The sequence below is a fragment of the Crinia signifera genome, chromosome 19, assembly GCF_055691185.1.
Source record: "Crinia signifera chromosome 19, ASM5569118v1, whole genome shotgun sequence".
Taxonomy (NCBI): domain Eukaryota; kingdom Metazoa; phylum Chordata; class Amphibia; order Anura; family Myobatrachidae; genus Crinia; species Crinia signifera.
This window is the reverse complement of record NC_139226.1, coordinates 16548407-16568807: the sequence shown is the minus strand read 5'-3', so window position 1 is coordinate 16568807 and position 20401 is coordinate 16548407. Positions and strand designations below refer to the sequence as shown.

At 46.0% G+C, this 20401-nt stretch overlaps 2 protein-coding genes across 2 annotated transcripts in view; both read left to right on the top strand.

Annotated features, from left to right (window-relative positions):
- LOC146042198 (phospholipase A2 inhibitor NAI-like) overlaps positions 1 to 14522 on the top strand; it is a 45312-nt gene extending 30790 nt beyond the window's left edge. The window contains exons 3-5 of the mRNA XM_083162125.1: positions 7383 to 7532; positions 11977 to 12117; positions 13951 to 14522. Coding sequence (XP_083018251.1) covers positions 7383 to 7532; positions 11977 to 12117; positions 13951 to 14144 — 485 coding nt within the window. The 3' untranslated portion in view covers positions 14145 to 14522. The remainder of the gene's footprint in view (positions 1 to 7382; positions 7533 to 11976; positions 12118 to 13950) is intronic.
- A 592-nt stretch (positions 14523 to 15114) lies between these two features.
- LOC146042199 (myb-related transcription factor, partner of profilin-like) lies at positions 15115 to 17286 on the top strand. The gene is made up of 2 exons (XM_083162126.1): positions 15115 to 16554; positions 16851 to 17286. Exon 1 carries the CDS (start codon positions 15519 to 15521, stop codon positions 16068 to 16070), a length of 552 nt encoding a protein of 183 aa, XP_083018252.1. The 5' UTR covers positions 15115 to 15518; the 3' UTR covers positions 16071 to 16554; positions 16851 to 17286.
- The last annotated feature ends 3115 nt before the right edge of the window (positions 17287 to 20401 follow it).

The window sequence follows — 20401 nt, the reverse complement described above, 5'->3', positions numbered from 1 at the left end:
ACCATGCCGGCACCTTCCTGGACCTTAGACTTTATGATCGCCCCCCCGGTACATATAGGTGGAGGTTGGACGATTCCTTACTAGACCATCCTTCCTCTCTGAAGGAGGTCAAGCCCGCTATTATTAATTTTTTTAAGGAGAATTCCTCTCCTGATATACCCTCAAACACTATCTGGGAGGCCCATACGGCAACAATTAGAGGCATGATAATCTCTAAGGTTTCCTCTATTCGAAAGAAATGGGCCTCACAGATACACTTTTTGGAATCTCAGCTAACCTCCCTATTGGACCAACATAAAAGCACACCTGCCCCCAACCTGCTGCCCCAAATTGAAGCGGTTAGGGGCAGCTGAATGCACTTTTATCCCACCGAGCTGCCAACATCCTCAAAAAACTTAAGCAACGCTTTTATGATAAAGCAGATAAAATAGATTCATTATTAGCTAATAAACTTAGGCGCCAACAAGCGTCAAGGATGATTGAAAAAATACAGTCTACAAAACCAGGACCTCACACATAGGACCCTAAAGAAATAGCAAGGGAATTACAAGTCTTCTATGAATCACTGTATAATTTGAAGAATTCTCCCCACATAGACACTTCCGACAGAGATCTGTCCTCTTACCTAGCTGACACCTCCCTTCCGTCTCTTTCAGAAGCTCAGCTCGCCACTCTGAACGCAAAAATAATAGAAGAGGAGGTTGTAGTAGCAATCCGCTCTATGCGGTCCTCTGCTGCCCCAGGCCCAGACGGCTTCTCAGCTATTTATTATAAACGCTTTGCGAAAGAACTATCCCCCCACCTTGTGGTGCTGTTTAACGATATATTGGAGGGTGCTTCCTTCTCTCCCGAGACCACCCTGGCGGACATAGTGGTGATTCCAAAACCGGGCAAGGATCCAACCAGCTGTGCGAACTATAGGCCAATTTCATTATTTAATGTCGATTTAAAAATCTATGCAAAAATCTTAGCCGGTCGTCTGGCACTTTGGCTTCCATCCCTGTTCCACCCAGACCAGGTAGGCTTTATTCCTGGTCGCCAGGCGTCAGACAACACAAGGCGTGCGATCGACCTCATCCATGTAATTCAGAAGCAGAAAATCCCCGCCCTGATTCTAGCCTTGGACGCAGAAAAGGCATTCGACCTTATTTCTTGGTCGTTTGCCTTCGCAGTCTTAGAAAGGATGGGCATATCGGGATCCTTTTTGGAAGGGGTTAAGGCCCTATATCGCACGCCGTACGCTCGGGTGGTCGTTAACGGGGTGGGGTCTGAACACTTCAGTATATGTAATGGCACCCGTCAGGGGTGCCCTTTATCTCCATTAATTTTTTCTCTTGTTATGGAGATTCTGGCGGCGAGGATACGCAATAACACTGCCATCCACGGCATCAAAACTGGCTCTTCAGAGCACAAGATAGCATTGTATGCCGACGTCGTGCTTTTAACTCTTAGGTATGGGTGAACATAGAATCAGAAGATATAGGCCTGTCCACTTTGTCATCCCTGCTATGGCTGCCCAGACCTAAACGCCCGCATTCAGTTACGTCTCACCCAGTGATTTCTCACACCCTATCAGTCTGGGACAAAGTGAATAAAACATATAGTTTAGCCCCACTCCCCTCTCCGTTGATTCCATTATTCCACAACCCAGCCTTCCCCGCTGGCTTGGGGCGCTCCTCCCTATCCAGCTGGTTAAAAGATGGTATTTACTATTTAAATGATATATCAGACAATACGAACTTCCCTCAATTCTCTGACATTCGGGAGGGCACGGCAATTCCAAACATGGACTTTTTTCGCTTTCTACAGATCCGGCACTTTCATTCCAAAGTCCTATCTATTCTAAATGCTAGATCTCTGACATCTTTTGAATACATCTGCTGGAAACGCACCTCTTCTAGACGACTAATCTCCATACTTTATTCTCTGTTGGACTCCTATGTATCCTCCCCTCGGGCTCCCCATGAAACAGCCTGGGAGAGAGATCTTGGTCTTTCCTTAGATGACGTAGACTGGGAGGAAATACGCAATAACGCGGCCTCCAGTTCGATTTGTGTAAAAATTAAGGAAAACACATACAAACTTCTATATCGTTGGTACTACGTCCCCTCTAGACTACATAGGATGTTTCCTGATGTATCCGATAGATGCTGGAGAGGCTGTCCTACAGAAGGTAATTTTCTTCATATTTGGTGGACATGTCCAAAAATTGCTGGAATTTGGAGAGAAGTGGTAGACTTACTTACAAGTTTGTTGGGAATTGCCGTTCCTTTAGACCCCATATATTTCCTTCTCCCGCTAAAACCTCCCGCGCTCAATTTCCACCAACACAAATTACTTAGGCACATTTCCTCAGCAATGACCTGTCTAATAGCGGCTGACTGGAAGAAGCCCCTCCCAGCCCCAATGCAAGCAGTTCTCTCTTGAGTGTGGTATATTTACAAAATGGAGTTTATGACAGCTAACATACGCCATTCGTTTAAGTCCTTCCATAAGGTTTGGACCCCCTGGCTGTCCCAACAGAACTCCCCACCGCCATTCGACCCCTGATAATGGAGACCACCCCCTCCCCTTCCCTTTCTCTCCCGTGCCTCCCTTTTTACCCTACCCTCTCCCTCCCCCCTCCCCTTCTACCATTTTTTTTTTAGTTTAGTTTAGAAGTCAAATTGTTTTTATTTTTATTTTTTTTTGTAGACTACTAATCATTCAAATGCAAATAGGAATCCTGTTACACTCTCTTTTCTCGTTTCTTATCTATCTCTCTTTTTAAAACAAAAATTCTCAATCTTTCCCTTTCTTTTCTCTTCTTCCCCCTCTTTTTTCTTTTTCTTTTTTCTCTGGACCGCTTCTCTGTGATATACTAAAACTGTATATTGTTTATGTCACTTACTTATTGTAACTGATGTTAATGCTTCAGACTATGTTCATATTTTAAAAAGCAAAAATAGAAGGGTGGAGTGCTGGCTCTCAGGGGTATTTTTGGTGGTTGGTTCGGTGTATTGTCAAATACTGGGAGCTAAAACTGTGGGCTGGGTGTTCTGTTGGTGGAAACAGGGGGCAATAACTGTGGGCTGGGTGTTGGTTTGAACAAGCTCATACTCTCTTTTACTAAGCTAAAGTATATTAATAAACCACACTAAGACATCATGAGATAATTTTAACTAGATCGGAGCTTCTTCACAGTTTTCGTCATTTTCACCAAAAAGGTGAAACTTCAGGCCTCTTGCCAGAACAGAAGATGTTAAAGCTTTTCACGTTTCTTCTTCAGGTCAAGTCACAACTCTCCCACACTAGCCGATTTTGAATTTCTCAATTTCAGTTTTTTCACTCCGCCCTAATACACACACATACACCCTGCAGCCTATAACCCTAAACATATGCGCGCCAGAACATACAGTATTTTGGCTGGGGGGGAGCAACATTTATAGTTATGCCACTGGTTACGGAAACATTGCCCACACAGCGGTAGTTGTGCTGCAGACAGGAACTTGTGTTTAAGCTACAGGAAGTCAATGCAGGTGTCTGACAAGGTACAAAACCGCATCTGAACATGTCTAGCTGACTTAGAGAGGCATAATTACTTTTTATGTTCTGAAAATGCTAGAAGCTTCTATATGTGTGACGTACAGAATAGAAACATTAGCTTAGCCTATAGAAATGCAGTTTCATCAGGAAACGTCACATATGCAATGCAGATCAGAGCGCTATACGTACTTGTTGGTAGATAATAAAGAATTTACTACTTATCTTGATTCATGATGTTGATCACACAAATTTGAAGGGGTGTCTGATCACTTCTCAATGGCGAGGATCTTATGCTCGATGACTGACTGTGAGCAATGAACTGAGCAACAAGAGGGTCCAGTAAGAGACAGCTGGTACATTATCTGTCCTCACTTTATCTCTCTCCAGGCTCTCCAGGCTTCGGAAAAAAAGTGGCCCGAATATCTGTTTTCATTCTTGCGGGGTCCGGAGATGCTGTGCTGCACACAGGGACCAGTCAGGCTTCATTGGCGGCTCCTACATAGTGACAGGAGCCGGTTGCTGCACATGTTACAGAGCAGCATCTGGCTCCTCTCACTACAGAGTTGTCAGCACTTTGGTGTCACTTCCGTGGTGGCAGGGCCATCTTAACGTATTGGCTCAAGGGGCCGCTGCCCAAGGGCTCCCCAATTCTAGGGGCCTTCAAGTTGGGGCAATTTGGACTGTGGGCATCGGCCTCCTGAGCTTCTTGGTAGGCAGTAGAGAATACTGCCTGGACTCCATGATTGTGAATCACACACAGCAGCATTCTCTTCCTGCTTCCTAGCCTGCAGCTAAACACTGAACTGCTGTCTGCATGCTGATTGGTGGATAGAAACATATAATGTGACGGCAGATAAGAACCACTCGGCCCATCTAGTCTGCCCCTTTTTTAAACATGTTACATCCAACCATATTTGATCCTTATTTCTTTGTAAGGATATCAATATGCCTATCCCAAGCATGTTTAAATTGTACTACTGTATTTGCGTCTACCACCTCTGTTGGGAGGCTATTCCACTTATCTACTACTCTTTCTGTGAAGTAATTCTTCCTCAAATTTCCCCTGAATCTTCCGCCCTCTAGTTTCAGTGCATGTCCTCGTGTTCTGCTGCTCCTCTTCCTGTGAAGAATGTCTCCCACCTGTACCTTCCTCCCCCTAGTGTCAGTGCATGTCCTCGTGTTCTGCTGCTCCTCTTCCTGTGAAGAATGTCTCCCACCTGTACCTTCCTCCCCCCAGTGTCAGTGCATGTCCTCGTGTTCTGCTGCTCCTCTTCCTGTGAAGAATGTCTCCCACCTGTACCTTCCTCCCCCCAGTGTCAGTGCATGTCCTCGTGTTCTGCTGCTCCTCTTCCTGTGACGAATGTCTCCCACCTGTACCTTCCTCCCTCTAGTATCAGTGTGTGTCCTCGTGTTCTGCTGCTCCTCTTCCTGTGAAGAATGTCTCCCACCTGTACCCTCCTCCCTCTAGTGTCAGTGTGTGTCCTCGTGTTCTGCTGCTCCTCTTCCTGTGAAGAATGTCTCCCACCTGTACCTTCCTCCCTCTAGTGTCAGTGTGTGTCCTCGTGTTCTGCTGCTCCTCTTCCTGTGAAGAATGTCTCCCACCTGTACCTTGTTAAAACCCTTGATATATTTGAAAGTTTCTATCATGTCCCCCTTTCCCTCCTCTGCTCTAAAGTATACATATTAAGATCTTTTTGTCTTTCCTGGTACGTTTTATGATGTAGGCCATGCACCATTTTAGTTGCTCTTCTTTGTACAGTCTCTAATGTATTTATATCCTTCTGGAGATATGGCCTCCAGAACTGAACACAATACTCTAGGTGAGGTCGTACCAATGACCTATACAGTGGCATTATTACTTCTTTCTTTCTACTGCTGATACCTCTCCCTATGCAACCAAGCATCTGACTTGCCTTCTTCATTGCTTTGTTACATTGCCTACCTGCTTTTAAGTCCCCTGAAATAGTGACACCTAGATCCCTCTCTTCCTCAGTAGTTTCCATTATAGTGCCATTTATACTATATTTAGTCTTTGGATTTCTGAGACCCAAGTGCAGATTTTGCATTTTTTGGCATTAAACTGTAGTTGCCATTCTCTTGACCATTCCTCTAATCTACCTACAGTAGATCCTCAATCATTTGTTTTACCCCTCCTGGTGTGTCTATCCTGTTGCATACCTTTGTGTCATCTGCAAAAAGGCACATTTTACCCTCAATTCCATTTGCAATATCACCAATAAAGATATTAACAAGTACTGGTCCAAGTACAGATCCCTGGGGTACTCCACTTGTAACCTTTCCCTCCTTTGACTGTACTCCCTTTACTACAACTATCTGGCCTTTATTCAGATCTGATCGCAGTACAAATTTGTTTGTAAAATGGGCAAACCCATGTGCACTGCAGGTGGGACAGATGTAACATGTGCAGAGGGTTAGATTTGGGTGAGTTATTTTGTTTCCATGCAGGGTTAATACTGGCTAAATTATTTGTACACTGCAATTTAGATTTCAGTTTCAACACACTCCACCCAAATCGAACTCTCTCTGCACATGTTACATCTGCCCCACCTGCCGTGCACATGGTTTTGCCCATTTTCCAAACAAATTTGTGCTGCAATCAGATCTGAATAAGGGCCTCTGTTTTCTATCCTGCAACCAAGATCTTATCCATTCAGCCATCTTAGATTTTCCCCCCAGTCAGTGGCGTAACTAGCTTTTGGGCGCCCCCCCCCCGTTAAAGGGAGGGCGCCCACCTGCCGTTAAAGGGAGGGCGCCCACCCACGAACCCTGCCGCACCACCCCCGCCCGCCCCGCCGCACCAACCCCCGCCTGCCCGCCCCGCCGCACCAACCCTCGCCCGCCCCGCCGCACCAACCCTCGCCCGCCCCGCCGCACCAACCCCCGCCTCGCCGCCCATGCAATCCCCCCCATCCCCCGCAGTCTTACCTACGCTCAGTACGCGCTGGTCCCAGCTCCCTTCTTCTGCTATGAGGACCACCACAAAATGTCTGCCCCCATGCAGCAGACAGTTTCAGAGAACTTTCTGCTACATGGGGGCGGACATTTTGTTGTGGTCCTTATAGCAGAAGAAGGGAGCCGGGACCAGCGCGTACTGAAGAAGACACTGACAGGTAAAGACTGTGGGGGATGACGGCGGGGCGGCGGGGTGTAACTATAGCAATGCAGCCCCCGGTGCCCGCACATGCACAGCGCCCCCCGCGGTCGCGGGGGCTGCGGTGCTATAGTTACGCCCCAGCCCCCAGTAAACCCATGCTGTCTCTGATCCCGGTTTTGAGAGATTCTGCAACTCTTTGTTTTAAGAGTGTTTCCATCAATTTCCCCACTACTGATGTAAGGCTCACTGGTCTTCAGTAGCTCGTGACTGGTTGAATATTCTGTTTAAGCTCTTTTAGTATCCTTGGATAGATTCTTGGATGGCTGGAGCTATCCACCAATCAGAGTTCAAACAGCCATTCACTGTATGGAAGCCAGTGGAGAGATGGAATGGACCCACATGAGGAGTTTATTATGATTTTTTTTTTTAATCCCCCCCCCCCGTGAATGGGTGTGAAGGGGCCCCAAATACATTGCCTGGGGCCTACAATGCTATTAAGATGTCCCTGCCCGGTGGGGACACCTGGGTCCGCTCCCACCAAGTGATGGCATTGGCACCAGTTATATGTACAGTAAATGCTGAGACTGTGCTAAATAAAGACAGTGATGTGCGTAGTAGACAAACCCCACCATTGGGCTATTAGGGGGAAGGCAGGAGGTTAGTCAATTTTAAGTTGAAGGTGGGAAAAGATATAACTTTAGCACTGTTTAATCTTTTTTTTTTTATCATTCTCTTTGTACAGGTGGGATCGAAGTCACTGACACAGCTGAACTATACTGTGTACCGAAGGATCGCTGTGATACAAGTGGAAGTATTACCGCCCCCAGTGGCAAAATAAAGATGGGCACTTCCTGTTGTTACACTGATAACTGTATTCCACCAGCACCTACATGTAAGTGTTCCGTTCCATGCCTTTGGTCTATCCCTGAATTATATAGTATAGTATTTTAATCCATATTTGTTCCTGTTGGGAAAATGTGGCAAAATCCCAGTTTTCAGGGTTTTATTGCATTTCCCACATGTACTATGACCCAGATGCTGGGTCTCCGAGGCTTCCCTATATAAGGCTATGGAAGCCTAAAGAGTTGCACAGTGTAAGTGTCCTACATTGTAGGAGTTGCAGTTGAGACGCAAGGGACAGGATGTAATGCCGCCTGAGTTTGGCGGACATGCGGGATGCCGGCCAAGTTCGGAATTTTTTTAAAGGAGCCATCTTAAAAAAAAAAAAAAGGTACTTATATGTTAGCTGGGCGCCCGGCTACGCTATGCTGAGAACGTAGCATTGGCTAATCTGCATCGGGCAGGGATTGTGTGGGGGCCGGGGGCGGGCTGCCAGCCTGGGGGTGTTAACTTACAGTATCGTGCAGTGGGGCGGGCGGCAGGGAATCTGCGGTGGCCGGGCAGGGGCGAAGCATTTAGGTGGCAGGGAGCAATGGGGGAGCATCACATGGTTTCCCAGCTCCCCCCAGCGGCACTACGCTAATAGCATACATGGAGCCGGACTGTCATGGCATGCGGGACAGCGGGGAGCCGAGTGCCGGAGACGCCGGGATGGTAAGTATATCATGCACACTACACACACTTAAACAATCATATGGCCGCTATCCACATCCTAACCCCAGTGTCCACGTGGGTGTGGAGTTAATTTTATAAAGTGTGGCGAGCGCAGCGAGCCACCAAGCCCGAAGCATGGCGTGCGCAGTGAGCCCCATGAGGGGACACAGATACGTGGCCCTTCGTGGGGCTCGCTGCGCTCGCCACGCTTCGGGCTCGCTGTGCTCGCCACACTTTATAAAATTAACTCCACGCCCACGTGGACACTGGGGTTAGGACGTGGATAGTGGCCATATGACCCTTTATGTGTTAGCAGGGCTACAGTTACGTAATTTGCGTAACTTACGTCATTTGCGTAAGTTACGTAGTTTACGTAGCCAGCATAGTGGTGTATTGGTATTCTCAATATACCACTACACAAACTACGTAACGGGCGCCCAATTAACATATAAGTACCAAAAAAAACATATATTTTTTTTTAAATGAAGCATACATGCAAATAATAACAAGCATTAAATGTGCTGGATAGTAATGCATAAATGGTAAATTAGCAGGTAGGGGAAATAACCACTTCAGTGGTACTGTATGCCCTGAAATTTTCCAGGCTGAGCCACGATGCAGGAGAGGGCCCTCTCAGATATTTTCCGGGCATACCCTCGATAAGGAGGTGTGCGCCAGTGATGCCTCTAGCTTAGCACCACTGGCACACCATGTCTAGGGGCATCCCACTGTCACTCCCCCCACGCGCTCACCTCCGGCTCCGGACAGTCCTGACTCCCCACCCTGGCGAATGTATGCCAGGGCTCCCATGCCACCATTTGCAGCAGTGGCAGGCCCACTCAGGAAAGTTCGGGGCTGCGCAGGAGTTCTGACATTCGAGAACCCCCGAGCCACTCCAAACATCCCCGAGCCTGCCACCCGGTCACTGCTGTGAATGGCAGTGGGGACAGCAGCAGGGAACCCCGAGTCAGGACTGGGTGGGGGGCAACAGGAATGGGGGGGGGGCAACAGGGTAGCTTCCCCTAAGTTCTGTGGTGGTTATTTTGCAGGCAGGATAAACCTGCTTTGGTAGGTTTTCCCTGCCCCATAAAAACCCACCACTCGAGGGGTTAAAGGGTTCTAAAGGGGAAGCAGCTCCTCACTTATATCCGTTAAGTCAGTGGGGGAAATATAAGAATATAAATACAAAATTTTGTATTTGTATTCTTAATACGAATGGATACGGCTGTTATAGCCATATGGAAATTCGTATTCTGGGGGGTATTTTTCTAATCAGTCGTATTTGACTGATTCATATTTTCCGATAGTGTATGCATTCATATTTTTGCTGATACGAATTCGTATTGGTTTCAGTGTAAAAAAAAAAAAAAAGAATAAATAAATCATTTGAAAAATTGGCGTTGGGTCCCCCCCCCCCCCAATGGCCGTAACCAGCTCCAAGATCAAACACCCAGTCCTGGTTGTAAAAAATCAGGGAAACATTTGAGTAGAGTTTCCCTGATTATTTACCACCAGCACCAGGCCACAGGGCCGGTCCTGGTTACCAAAATACGGGGACAAAATGACTAGGGGTCCCCCGTATTTTGACAACCAGGCTCAACCAACCAACAGGGTAATGTCACAGCCGGGGGGGGAGACTTTTTATACAAGTCCCCCCCGGCCAAAGCATTCATCCCTACCGACCAGTAAGCCTGGCCAGGGGGGACCTCCCCAATGAAGGGGTTCCCCCTCCAGAACTTACCTGCCCAGGCTGAAGCCTGTTGCTGTCCCCGGAACTCCTGTGGCTGAATAAAGTGTAAAAAATAGAAAAAACCATTAGGTTTTGCTGTGGAACTATGAGTCCCAGCAAGCCGGGAACACATACTGGGTTTGGAGAACCACAGGTCCCAGCATGCAGCCAATTAATGGGCTTGTTGGGACTCTTAGTTGCACAGCAAAACCAATAGTTAAATAAAAGCACACTGACACAAGAAAAATAAAGCTTTATTTCACACAGAGCCCATTCATACTGTACTGTACTTACCTAACTTGGTTGTAGATAGGTTCACTTGTCCAGTAGTAATCCTTTAAGGGTACCTTTGGAGGCAAATCATACTTACATCTCCTAGGTGTGGATCGTCCTCTTCTTTCCCTGTAGGCATCCACGTACTTGGCAAAAGTTTTTTTTTAAATGCCGGTACCCGAACCAGCATGGACACAGAGGAAATGAAGGATGTAAACAAAATCAGAGGGATTGTGTTTGGGGTCAATGGCACAAAAATAAGTGTTTTTTAATGGATATTCAATTAAATGAGGCCCCCTATTGGTCAGATCATATAGGAACGTGTTCTATGATGCATTTCTGGTAGTGTTACCACAGACAAATATGGAGTTCAAGTATTTTGATAGGACAGAAAAGATATTGTCAGGTGTGGTGCACCAAAGAAGAAATACAGTAAAATATAACTTTTATTATAACCTTAAAAAATGGCGAAATTTCAAAAGTAACACAAAAAAATGACAAACAAGTGCAATCAGTGTGTGTTAAATACACAGTACATGCGGACAGGCCGCGTGTTAAATGGTACTCTCCTAAATTCATATGTTTATTCAGCGCACTGTCTAATATGGTAGTTTAATCTCCACTCAAAAATCACTTGAAGAGATTCACAGCAGGATCAACCTGCACAAACAATGTACTGGGTATTTCATATGTGGAACAAGTAGTGATACAATAATCAGTGATACTTTATTAGGCTAGATTCCAAATCCACATCCACGTTTCTTCATTAACAAATAATGTACTTAGTTACAGAGTGTGAGTGTTTTACTATAGCACTGTGCTCATTTCAGAGCACTGTTTTGGTATCAAAATCACCTTATTGCAATTGGTGGTTGATACAATGTAACTGCTGCCGCAATCCAGTCATATTGTACATACGATACAGAGATCTCTCAGTATGATTCCGTATTTATGCAATATGCTATCATCAATATCTGTTATGCCTGGCAAGAAAAAAGTATTACTGCCACCGGGATACGGTCATATTGCTACAGCAACTAGGTCGACATGGGTTTAGGTCGACATAGGTCAAGGTTGACATGGGTTTAGGTTGACAGGTCATTAGGTTGACACAAGCATTAGGTCAACCTGGGCAAGGTTGACAGTCAAAAGGTCGACATGTTTTTTTTACCCGAATGTTGACACAGTCGACATGGACACAGTTTGAAATGCACCGCATCCATCTTCAGGCACACTATTTTATTCTCCCACCACGCCCTAGTGGATGGTAAGGCATGAAATACCGCCTGTCGGCACGTGTCAGCTCAAAAAACAGTGAAAACCCCCATGACTGTGTGGACACTCGGGTAAAAAAAACAGTGAAAACCCCCATGACTGTGTGGACACTCGGGTAAAAAAAACAGTGAAAAACCCCATGTCAACCTTTTGACTGTCGACATTGCCCATGCCGACCTAATGCTTGTGTCGACCTAATATCATGTCGGCCTAGACCCATGTAAGTAATGGACAAACGTAAGTCCAGGTGGTGTTGCACGGAGCCATAGAGGTGTTACTACAACAGTCTGAAGATGCCCAGGCATTACTGCAGCTTCCCACCTTGGAGAAGTCTCAGCCGTTGCCCCTTGAGTTGTATAGTAATGTATGGGCACCTTAAGACAACTTCATGTTCACACTTGTGTAATATATAACGAGTATTGCACGCCCTACTGTAAACCAAACATGATATTAGAAGTCACCAATAGGCTGCACATTTCATTTTGTGGAACTAAATATTTTACAGTACCCAGCGATAACTCTCAGCCCAACGGAGTGACCTGTCGTTCTTGCATATCGGCTACATCTGATTGGTGTTACACTGCGGACACCATGCAGTGCACTGGAAAGGAAAACATGTGTCTTCTCCAACGCTCTAATATTTATGGTAACTATAATATTTATTTATTTTTTTGTACATTTAGGCGTCTGATGAAATACATTGAATGTAACTTATAATTGAGATTCATGTGAAGATTTGCCATTATGTCGTCAGATACTACATCTGCCAAGACTTCAGAAGTGGAACTTTGAGTAACACATTTCTTGGCAGTCATACTCTTCAAAATTCTTTCATAGTTGGGATTTCAACCCATTACATGTTACATTGTAGACAGACACCCTACTAATGAAGCTGTTTACACCCTCATAATAAGCCTGAATATTCTAACTATATTAAGCTACTACTTACAATTGTCAGTTCAATATCATTGCAACTGGGCTGATCCATGTAGTGTGTAGCCACACACCCAATCCACTGCATCTACATAATACATACTATACAGATGGAGCTAGCCTCCCTCTTGCTGGCGAATCGCCAGATTGTCTCCGGGGTCGCGGCGAGCAGGGTGCAGTGAGAGAAATGAAAAAAATCCTATTCAAAAGACTGGGTGGCCACTGATTGGCTGAGAGCTCTCTCAGCGAATCAGAATCCGCAGAGTTTTTGAATTGGATTTTTTCCCCAGCCTTTTACGTGTGATAAATCCCATGCGATTCAACACATGTACAAAAGGCACATTAAGGGGGTTATCTTAATGAGATCTCCCAGGGGAGCTCAGGGGACAAGGTGGCCTTTAATGCAGATGACAACATCATAACTGTAAACATTGTAAATCTCAATATTGTTGCAGAATACTGTGTACAATGGGCCCAATTCAGACCTGATCGCTGCTGTGCGAATTCGCACAGCAGCCCACTATCGATACATCTGGACCCCAATGCGGATTTGGGAAGGTGGGAAGTGATGAAGGTCTGCTACTTTTGCCCTTAGCTAGGTGATTGACAGGAAGTAGGAGTCTGGTGGTGGTAACTTGCCGTTTCATGGGAGTCTTGGAAATAATGCAGGCGTGACAGTAAAAATGCTGGGTGTGCTTAGGAGAACGCAGGCGGGCCCAAGCCTGTTAGGGGAGGGTGTGTGTCTTCAGCTGCGGCCTTGATCAGGCTGATTTCATGGCAGATTTGGACATTTTGTATCTATTCACACATTTACTACAGTGGGATGGCGTACGTAGGGGATGATTCAACACCGCTTGGTAAGCAACGTTCGCTCACTGCTTACCGATCGGCTTAACGGCGCCCGGCCGAATGCCCGACCCCTTGGCCAAATCCCGTCGTTATCATGCAAGGGGATGTGTTCACTAACACATCCCCTTGCATTCATCCGCTAGCAGGAGAAATCATTCGATGGTCACAGACCATCAAATGATTTATCGTGTCTCCACTGACTTTTATTTCCTTTGGTGTCCCTCTGTGACGTCAGCCACCTGCCCCCGGCAGGCATCGGCCTGGCTGCATCCCTATGGGAACGCGGAAGCCTATAAAACGCTGGGCATTCTCATGGGCAAGCCCTGTTTCCGCCCCCGTCCCTCCCTCCCTGCAACAAATGGACCGCCCAGTGTGTAACTCGCTGAAGCAGTTCGTTGCCGGGGTCGGCACGTGCAAATACGCAAATGCGCAGACCCCCCCCCCACCATTAGAACTGGGCCGAATTTGCCCCATTACGATTGATGTTGAATCACCCCTATATAACATTATGATTTAGGTTCCTTTTTAGCCAACGAGAGGTTTATTCTGGTGACTCGGGCTGATTGGAAGCTGTACCTACTGACCTGATAAGAACGTGTTACCTCTCCCTGTGTACTGTATAATCGGGAACTCTATACTATTTTTCTTTAAATCATTGACAAGAATTCTTCACTGATATTATGTTTGTTCTTTACAGGTCCTACAACAATATCTTCAGGGATTCGGGGATGTGCCACCAAAAGCATATGTGCAATCGGCACCCAGTCTATAACATTTGGTACCATGAAAATCAAAGGGTCATTTTCATGTAGCAGCGGAACATTTGGTCTGCGCAGTAGTCCAATTGTTTCCTTTATTTTTGCTGTTGTTATAGCTGTATTGTTTAAGTAGATAACAGCACTCATTCCACAACCACTTCCTATCATTCCACTTTTGGTTGTCCTCTGTTTCATTGGTGTGCGTGGACTGGATATCGCTAGTTCTTTATTGTAGATCAGGGTGACAGGTTTTTCTCGGCCATGTAAAATGTATTGTGATGTCTTCATCTACTTTTGTATTTTTGTATTTTTTGCTTCCATGTTTCCCTTCCTCTTCTCTTCCTGGTTCTCCAGCAGTTTTTCTGTCACCTGTTAGTTTCCGAATATTCTAAAAACAAAATTTACAGCGCCATTTATCTACACATGTTTAAAAATGTGACATTTTTATTTTCAATAAAAAAATATTGCTTTTAAAGCTTAAACATTTAAATAAATATAAAGTTTAAAAACATTTTTTTATTGTAGCTTTTTTTTCAATGTTAATGGGATTGAATATATTAAATATTGTGAATTAAGATATGGCTCTACAGACCAAAAAAAAAAGAAGTGATTGGATTACCGTTATATTCTAATTTATATAGATATGATTTTTAATCCTGGAACTGATATCAATTCAGAACTATAATAAAAAATGTATTATTAAACAAACCCATGAGCTTGAACTAAATACCGAGATCCATCTATGGTAAATTGTAGCAATTACCCATTTTAGAAATGATGGGGTGACATTCTATGCTTTGCGCTAAATGCGCATGTTTTATTCCCGCACCACATCGCCGCAAATCGCACTTTTCAGTTAAAATTCGATTATTTAATGTGATGCGCATTTGAGGCTGAAAAGTGCGAAGAGGGGCGATTTGCGGCGAAGAGTTGCGATTTTTAGTAACAAAAAAATTCGATTTTTAGTAACAAAAAAGTGTGATTTCTTCCGCCGGTCATGTGCGAGTTTTGGACCAACCGGAGTGCGATTTACAAAACTGTCTCCGCATCACTAAGAACCCCACAACCTATTGGCCCACCTGTGTCCCCTCTATTATGCATCACACCCCCTATATAAAGGGCCATTGGCGCCATTTCACTCTTTGATAGGAAGTAAGGAGCATGGAGAGGAGCAGTGGAAGCGTGAGTTCAGGAAGAGGTGTTGGTGGCAGAGTGAGCACTGGCAGAGGGAGCAGTGGCAGAGGGAGCAGTGGCAGAGGGAGCAGTGGCAGAGGGAGCAGTGGCAGCAGCCAGTCAAGTGTGAGAGGCAGCAGTGTGGCAGGCAGCATGGCCACAGCAAGGCCAGCCTCAGCCCAGACCCTGGCTGTCCAGCCCCAGCAGGAGGAGGTGGAGGATCCGCTGGCATCCCCATCCTACAGCCAAGCCCTAGACCATACCCCACACCAGCTGCAGGAGGGCCACGTCAGAGGTGGAGGAAGATGCTGGTGAGGAGGAGGAAGACACTGGCATGGAGGAGGAGGGCGACATGGCTGGTGGTGAAAATGAGGAGGAGGAGGAGGAGGTGGTAGCTGGTCGCACCAAAAGTGGCCGGATGGTGAGATTCTCTTATGAAGAAAATGTGGCACTTGTCCGGGCTATCATGCCAGTGTTCGAGCGTCTGCTCGGAAAAAGCAACTACAAGACCACTGCTCAGCGCAAACGGGCTATATGGAAGGACATCACCCAGGCGGTGAACGCTGTCAGTAATCGCAAGCGCCTGGTCCGCAATGTGAAAAAGCGGTTTAACGATATAAAACGCCAGTTAAAACATAAAATGGCCCTGGAGATGGAGGAGGCCACCAGGACTGGAGGAGGAAGCCCCACCACTGTCAGCTACAATGCGTATGAGGTGAAGCTGAAGCGCATCATCCCACCTGAGGTCCTGCCTGGCATGCATGTGGCGGATTCCGACAGGCCACAAACGCCAACCAGAGCTGGCAAGTGTGACCCCATGCAAAGTTTAACATACATGCCAATGTATTATACCTGTAATGTGCACTTGTATTGTTATGCTTTGTAAAGTGCTGCTGTGGAACTACATAGCCCAGCAAGGTCATGCACAAGAAAATGTCTGCTCCTACTTTGAAATTGCTGATAATGCTGGGCCCTGTAGTTCAACAACTACTCATATTGATTAACAGTGTACCATTCTTTCTAGCAGACTAACATGTATGTGTACAAAAACCCTGTGGTGTACTGGTGGTTTAGCTGCCATGCCTACATACCACCGATTAACCAGTAGTTGCCATGTGTACACTAGTTTACTACTAAGCTTTAAATAAAATATTTGACTATAAACCCCCAAAAAGGTGGTCAAGATATAATGCAGTCCTTATCCACTGGGTATTGTTCATTATTGTAAATTCAATGCATGTTTTCAGAAAATGCTTAGCCTTAGCAATGTCTATAATGCCTGTCCATCTTTCCATGTACAGATTGTCCGTCCCGAAGTGCTGCGGCATCCAAGAGAAGAAGGCCCGTTGCTGCTGAATCTGCGGAAGCAGGTAAATGAACAAACCACACCCCATTACACATACAGTACACACACCCATGTCACATCAACAATATCTCACACTACATTCAGCTCCTGCTGCTACATTGCTACAGAAATGAATGTAATCTAAGCTAGGCATGTGATATATTATTAATGTCAAAGTTGCATGCTGTATCGGGGTACATGTGTAAGTGCATAACACCCCTAGGTATGTGCGTCCAGCATCTCTAGCCCTATGTAAAACAGTATAGACGACAGTGTGGCCTATATATGCATCAGTACTTACCTCTTCATCTGTATCCACAGCTGCTATACAACTAGGGAGCAACACAACAGATTCTTCAATAGTGGTGCTAGACGAAATGGACATCATTCTTGATCCGGTCGACACCTTTGCGGCAGAGGAAGAAATGCAGACCTCGTCACAGAGTGATCTTCCCCCAAGTGGGGTGTCTCCCAACCCACCCCCAACCACCCACCAGCTACTGCTTCCCAAGTAGCTAACTCCTTGGTTAATTTCAAGGACAAACAGTTAGAATTCATGGCCTCCCAAAGCCTCCAAATAGGTAATATACAGGGGTACATGCGTGACACCTTCCTTCAGTTACGCAAAATTGCACGTAGTGTACGGGTAGGTGTAGGCACTCAAGTGCGCATTGCCAACAGTATTGACACCCGTTTTGCAGAACTAACTGCTGCAATAAGGGAGCAGAATAGGCATATTGGGGCAGATGTATTAAGCCTTAACAAGAGATAAATACAAGGGTGATAAAGAGAGATAAACGTCCAGCCAATCACATCATAACTGCCATGGTACAGCCTGTGTTTGAAAACAGTTAGTAAGGAGCTGATTGGCTGGACGTTTATCTCTCCTTATCAACCTTGCATTTATCTCTTGTTAAGGCTTAATGCATCTGCCCCATTGGGAGCCTGGCCCAAAGTCTCACAGCACTAACCCAAACATGCACAGCGCAGACCAATGCCCTACTAGCTATGCAGGCCCAAATACAGCAGCAGGAAGGCAATGTGGGAGGTGGCACTGCATCAACCCTCAGCAGTGTATCCAGCACCCCAATAAGTGGCTCCCCCACTTCCCCACCCCGTCGTAGTGTGATGACCCGTGGTGGGCTTAGTGCAGGGTCTAGAAGTGGTTTATGGCTGCCTGATGCTGGGAGAAGGTAGCTGCTATATTAATGTGTTCAGTTAGTGAAATGCCAAAGATCTTTGTACATGGCCCCACAGTTGTTATTTACCACATGTCAAAATGCAGAATGCTTCACAAAAAAAAAAAAAAGTAAAAATTGCTAACCGCATACCATTGTGTTTGTGTCTTTTTCTCAATATAAATTAATGTGTGAATTAGAACATACAGTATGTTACTGTAGCCATCCTTGCTGGCGGGTCGCCAGAACGTACGCGCTGGCGACCCGCCAGCAGCCACGCCAGCGAGGAGACTGGGACGCGCGTGCGTCTCACGCGCACGCGCGTCTCAGTCTCCGTCGCTGGCGCGACGGAAACCCTGTCCGTCTCTGCCTCAGGGAGACGGACAGGGTTAGGGGGGGTTAGGGGGGGGTGCGGGCAGGCGGCAGGGACCCCGGGTTACCGCCGGCAAGCCGGCGGGGACCCGGGGAACGGATGGAAGCGCCGTCGGAAGGGGACGCGCGCGCCTCTCGTGCGCGCGCGTCCCCTTCTCACCATCGCCATGGCGCTGGCGGGGGATGGCGGCTGGCGACGCCAGCGCCATCCCCTGCCAAGATGGGACCTGCCCCATCTGTATTGTAATGGTATATGACTATGGGATTGCAGTAAAGTAGTGTGGTATAACTCCTTGGCTGGCAAAGGTTGTGGATCTACATATTCCAGCAGGCTTTGACACTCATGGTTTGGACTGTAATGGTTGTAGTGTGTCTGGGCATGCTGGCACATGTAGTTCCACAACACCAGTGAGCCATGTTTGACTGCAAACTTCATTCATACATGTATCAACAGTACTTAGAAGGTAGATAGCAGCAAGGGATAGGTCAGCACCACCATGTGCATCCGTTGGGGACTGGTGTTAGGTTAAATGTGGGTGGAAACAGATGGTATTGGTCAATAATTTGTTAATGAGTACACTTACAACACTGGTACATTTTGGAGTACAGGGCACATGTGCTTACCAGAAAAGTAACGGCTGCTGAAGTATGTCCGCAACAACTTCTTTATAGCAAGTAACAGTTGAGTAAAATGCTTAGACAAAGTGGCCTGTGATACCACCAAGGCCCATGAGGTCACAGACTGAGTGGAGGCTGTGGACAAATAGTAGAGGGCACACATTAATTTGTGCTGGGCAGACACTGCATAGTTGGCACCTACAAAATGGTACAATTCATCTCTCACCTGCTCATATAACTCCTACAGGGTAATGGGGTTCAGCGTAACCATCCCCACAACCTGTTGATCCGACAGGTAGTCCAGGTACAGGTGAGCACCATACATACGTGGGGTACTCAGTAGTGGGGGGGCTACCAGGATCTGTTGGCCAGCTTCCTCCCTCCTGCGTTGCTCCTCCAAATGGGACACATCACAGATAAGCAACTTGAAAATAGTCATCAAAATCTACATGATTTAAACCCTCACAGGTGTCCTTACTGATGTTGGGGTTTATGTAGGGGTGTTTGTGAGTGAAAATGAGGGCACCTGTGTTGAAATTAACCATGTGTGCACTTGGCCAAAATGAGTTCTGTGCAAATTCGCCAAACAGAACCAGGTCTGAAATAAGTGCGATAATTAGACACCTAAAAAGTGCGATTTGCGAATGCGCATAGCATTAAATAAGCGGTTTGTATACTTTTGTATTGGAAAACATCTGGATGCGATAAAAGTGCGAATTAATCTCGCGCTTTTGGTCCGCATACCTTTACGCACATAATATGCGATTTCTGTCCCTTAACGCATCACATTAAATTGGCGATTTCAATGAAAAATGCGATATCGCCATTTTGTGGTCTAAATAACGCCAAAAAACGGAAATCGCACAGCATAGAATGTCACCCCTCGTTACAATAAATTGGCAATGTATGGGCTCCCCCCTAGTGAGGTTTCTGATCAAAAAGTGATCAAGATTGCCAACTTAGATTACTAGACTACTTAAAAAAAAAAAAAAAAAATCATACTTAAGGTGCCCATACACGCTGTGATTATCGCATGCATTTTGTACTTTTAAAGTTCAAAACGCATCGCATGTGCGATAATCGCACTTTGTACCTTCGGGGATGCGATGCGCGTCCCCGCGGGTACAATATTGTATAGCACAAAAAGTATCTGTAGGCAGATGCAGATACTGACAGGGATGCTGACTACGCTGGCCGTGGGAACACTACGCTGATTCTGACAGGGACGCTACGCTGACTACGTAACTGCCGCTGTGAAACTACACAAGTACCATATGTTAGGGATGTGCGGTGAGGTAAATGGCTCAAAAGTCCCTGCCAAGTGCCAGATATGCACACAATATATGAGCCATGGGGTACATGCCAGCATTATACACATGTGTAGCAGTGCCTCACCTGCCATAGACTTTTTACTCCAGAGTTTTGACTATAAAAATGATTAGAATAATAAAAATAAGATTTTTTTTCTAAATTGTTTGTATTTTTTATACATAATTCAAAACGCCAGCATATACGTTAGTATGACAGGAAAGGCTGTGCCTCACCTGCCTCACCCCACCGCAGGCCACTGCCATATGTACATTTATTTTTGAGTATTTGTAGCCAACTGCAAGAACATAAAAACCAGTGATAATCGGTGAATTTTTCTTTATGTTATGCAGCCGCATCGTATGGCTACCGGCAACTGCGAATCTAGAAATATGG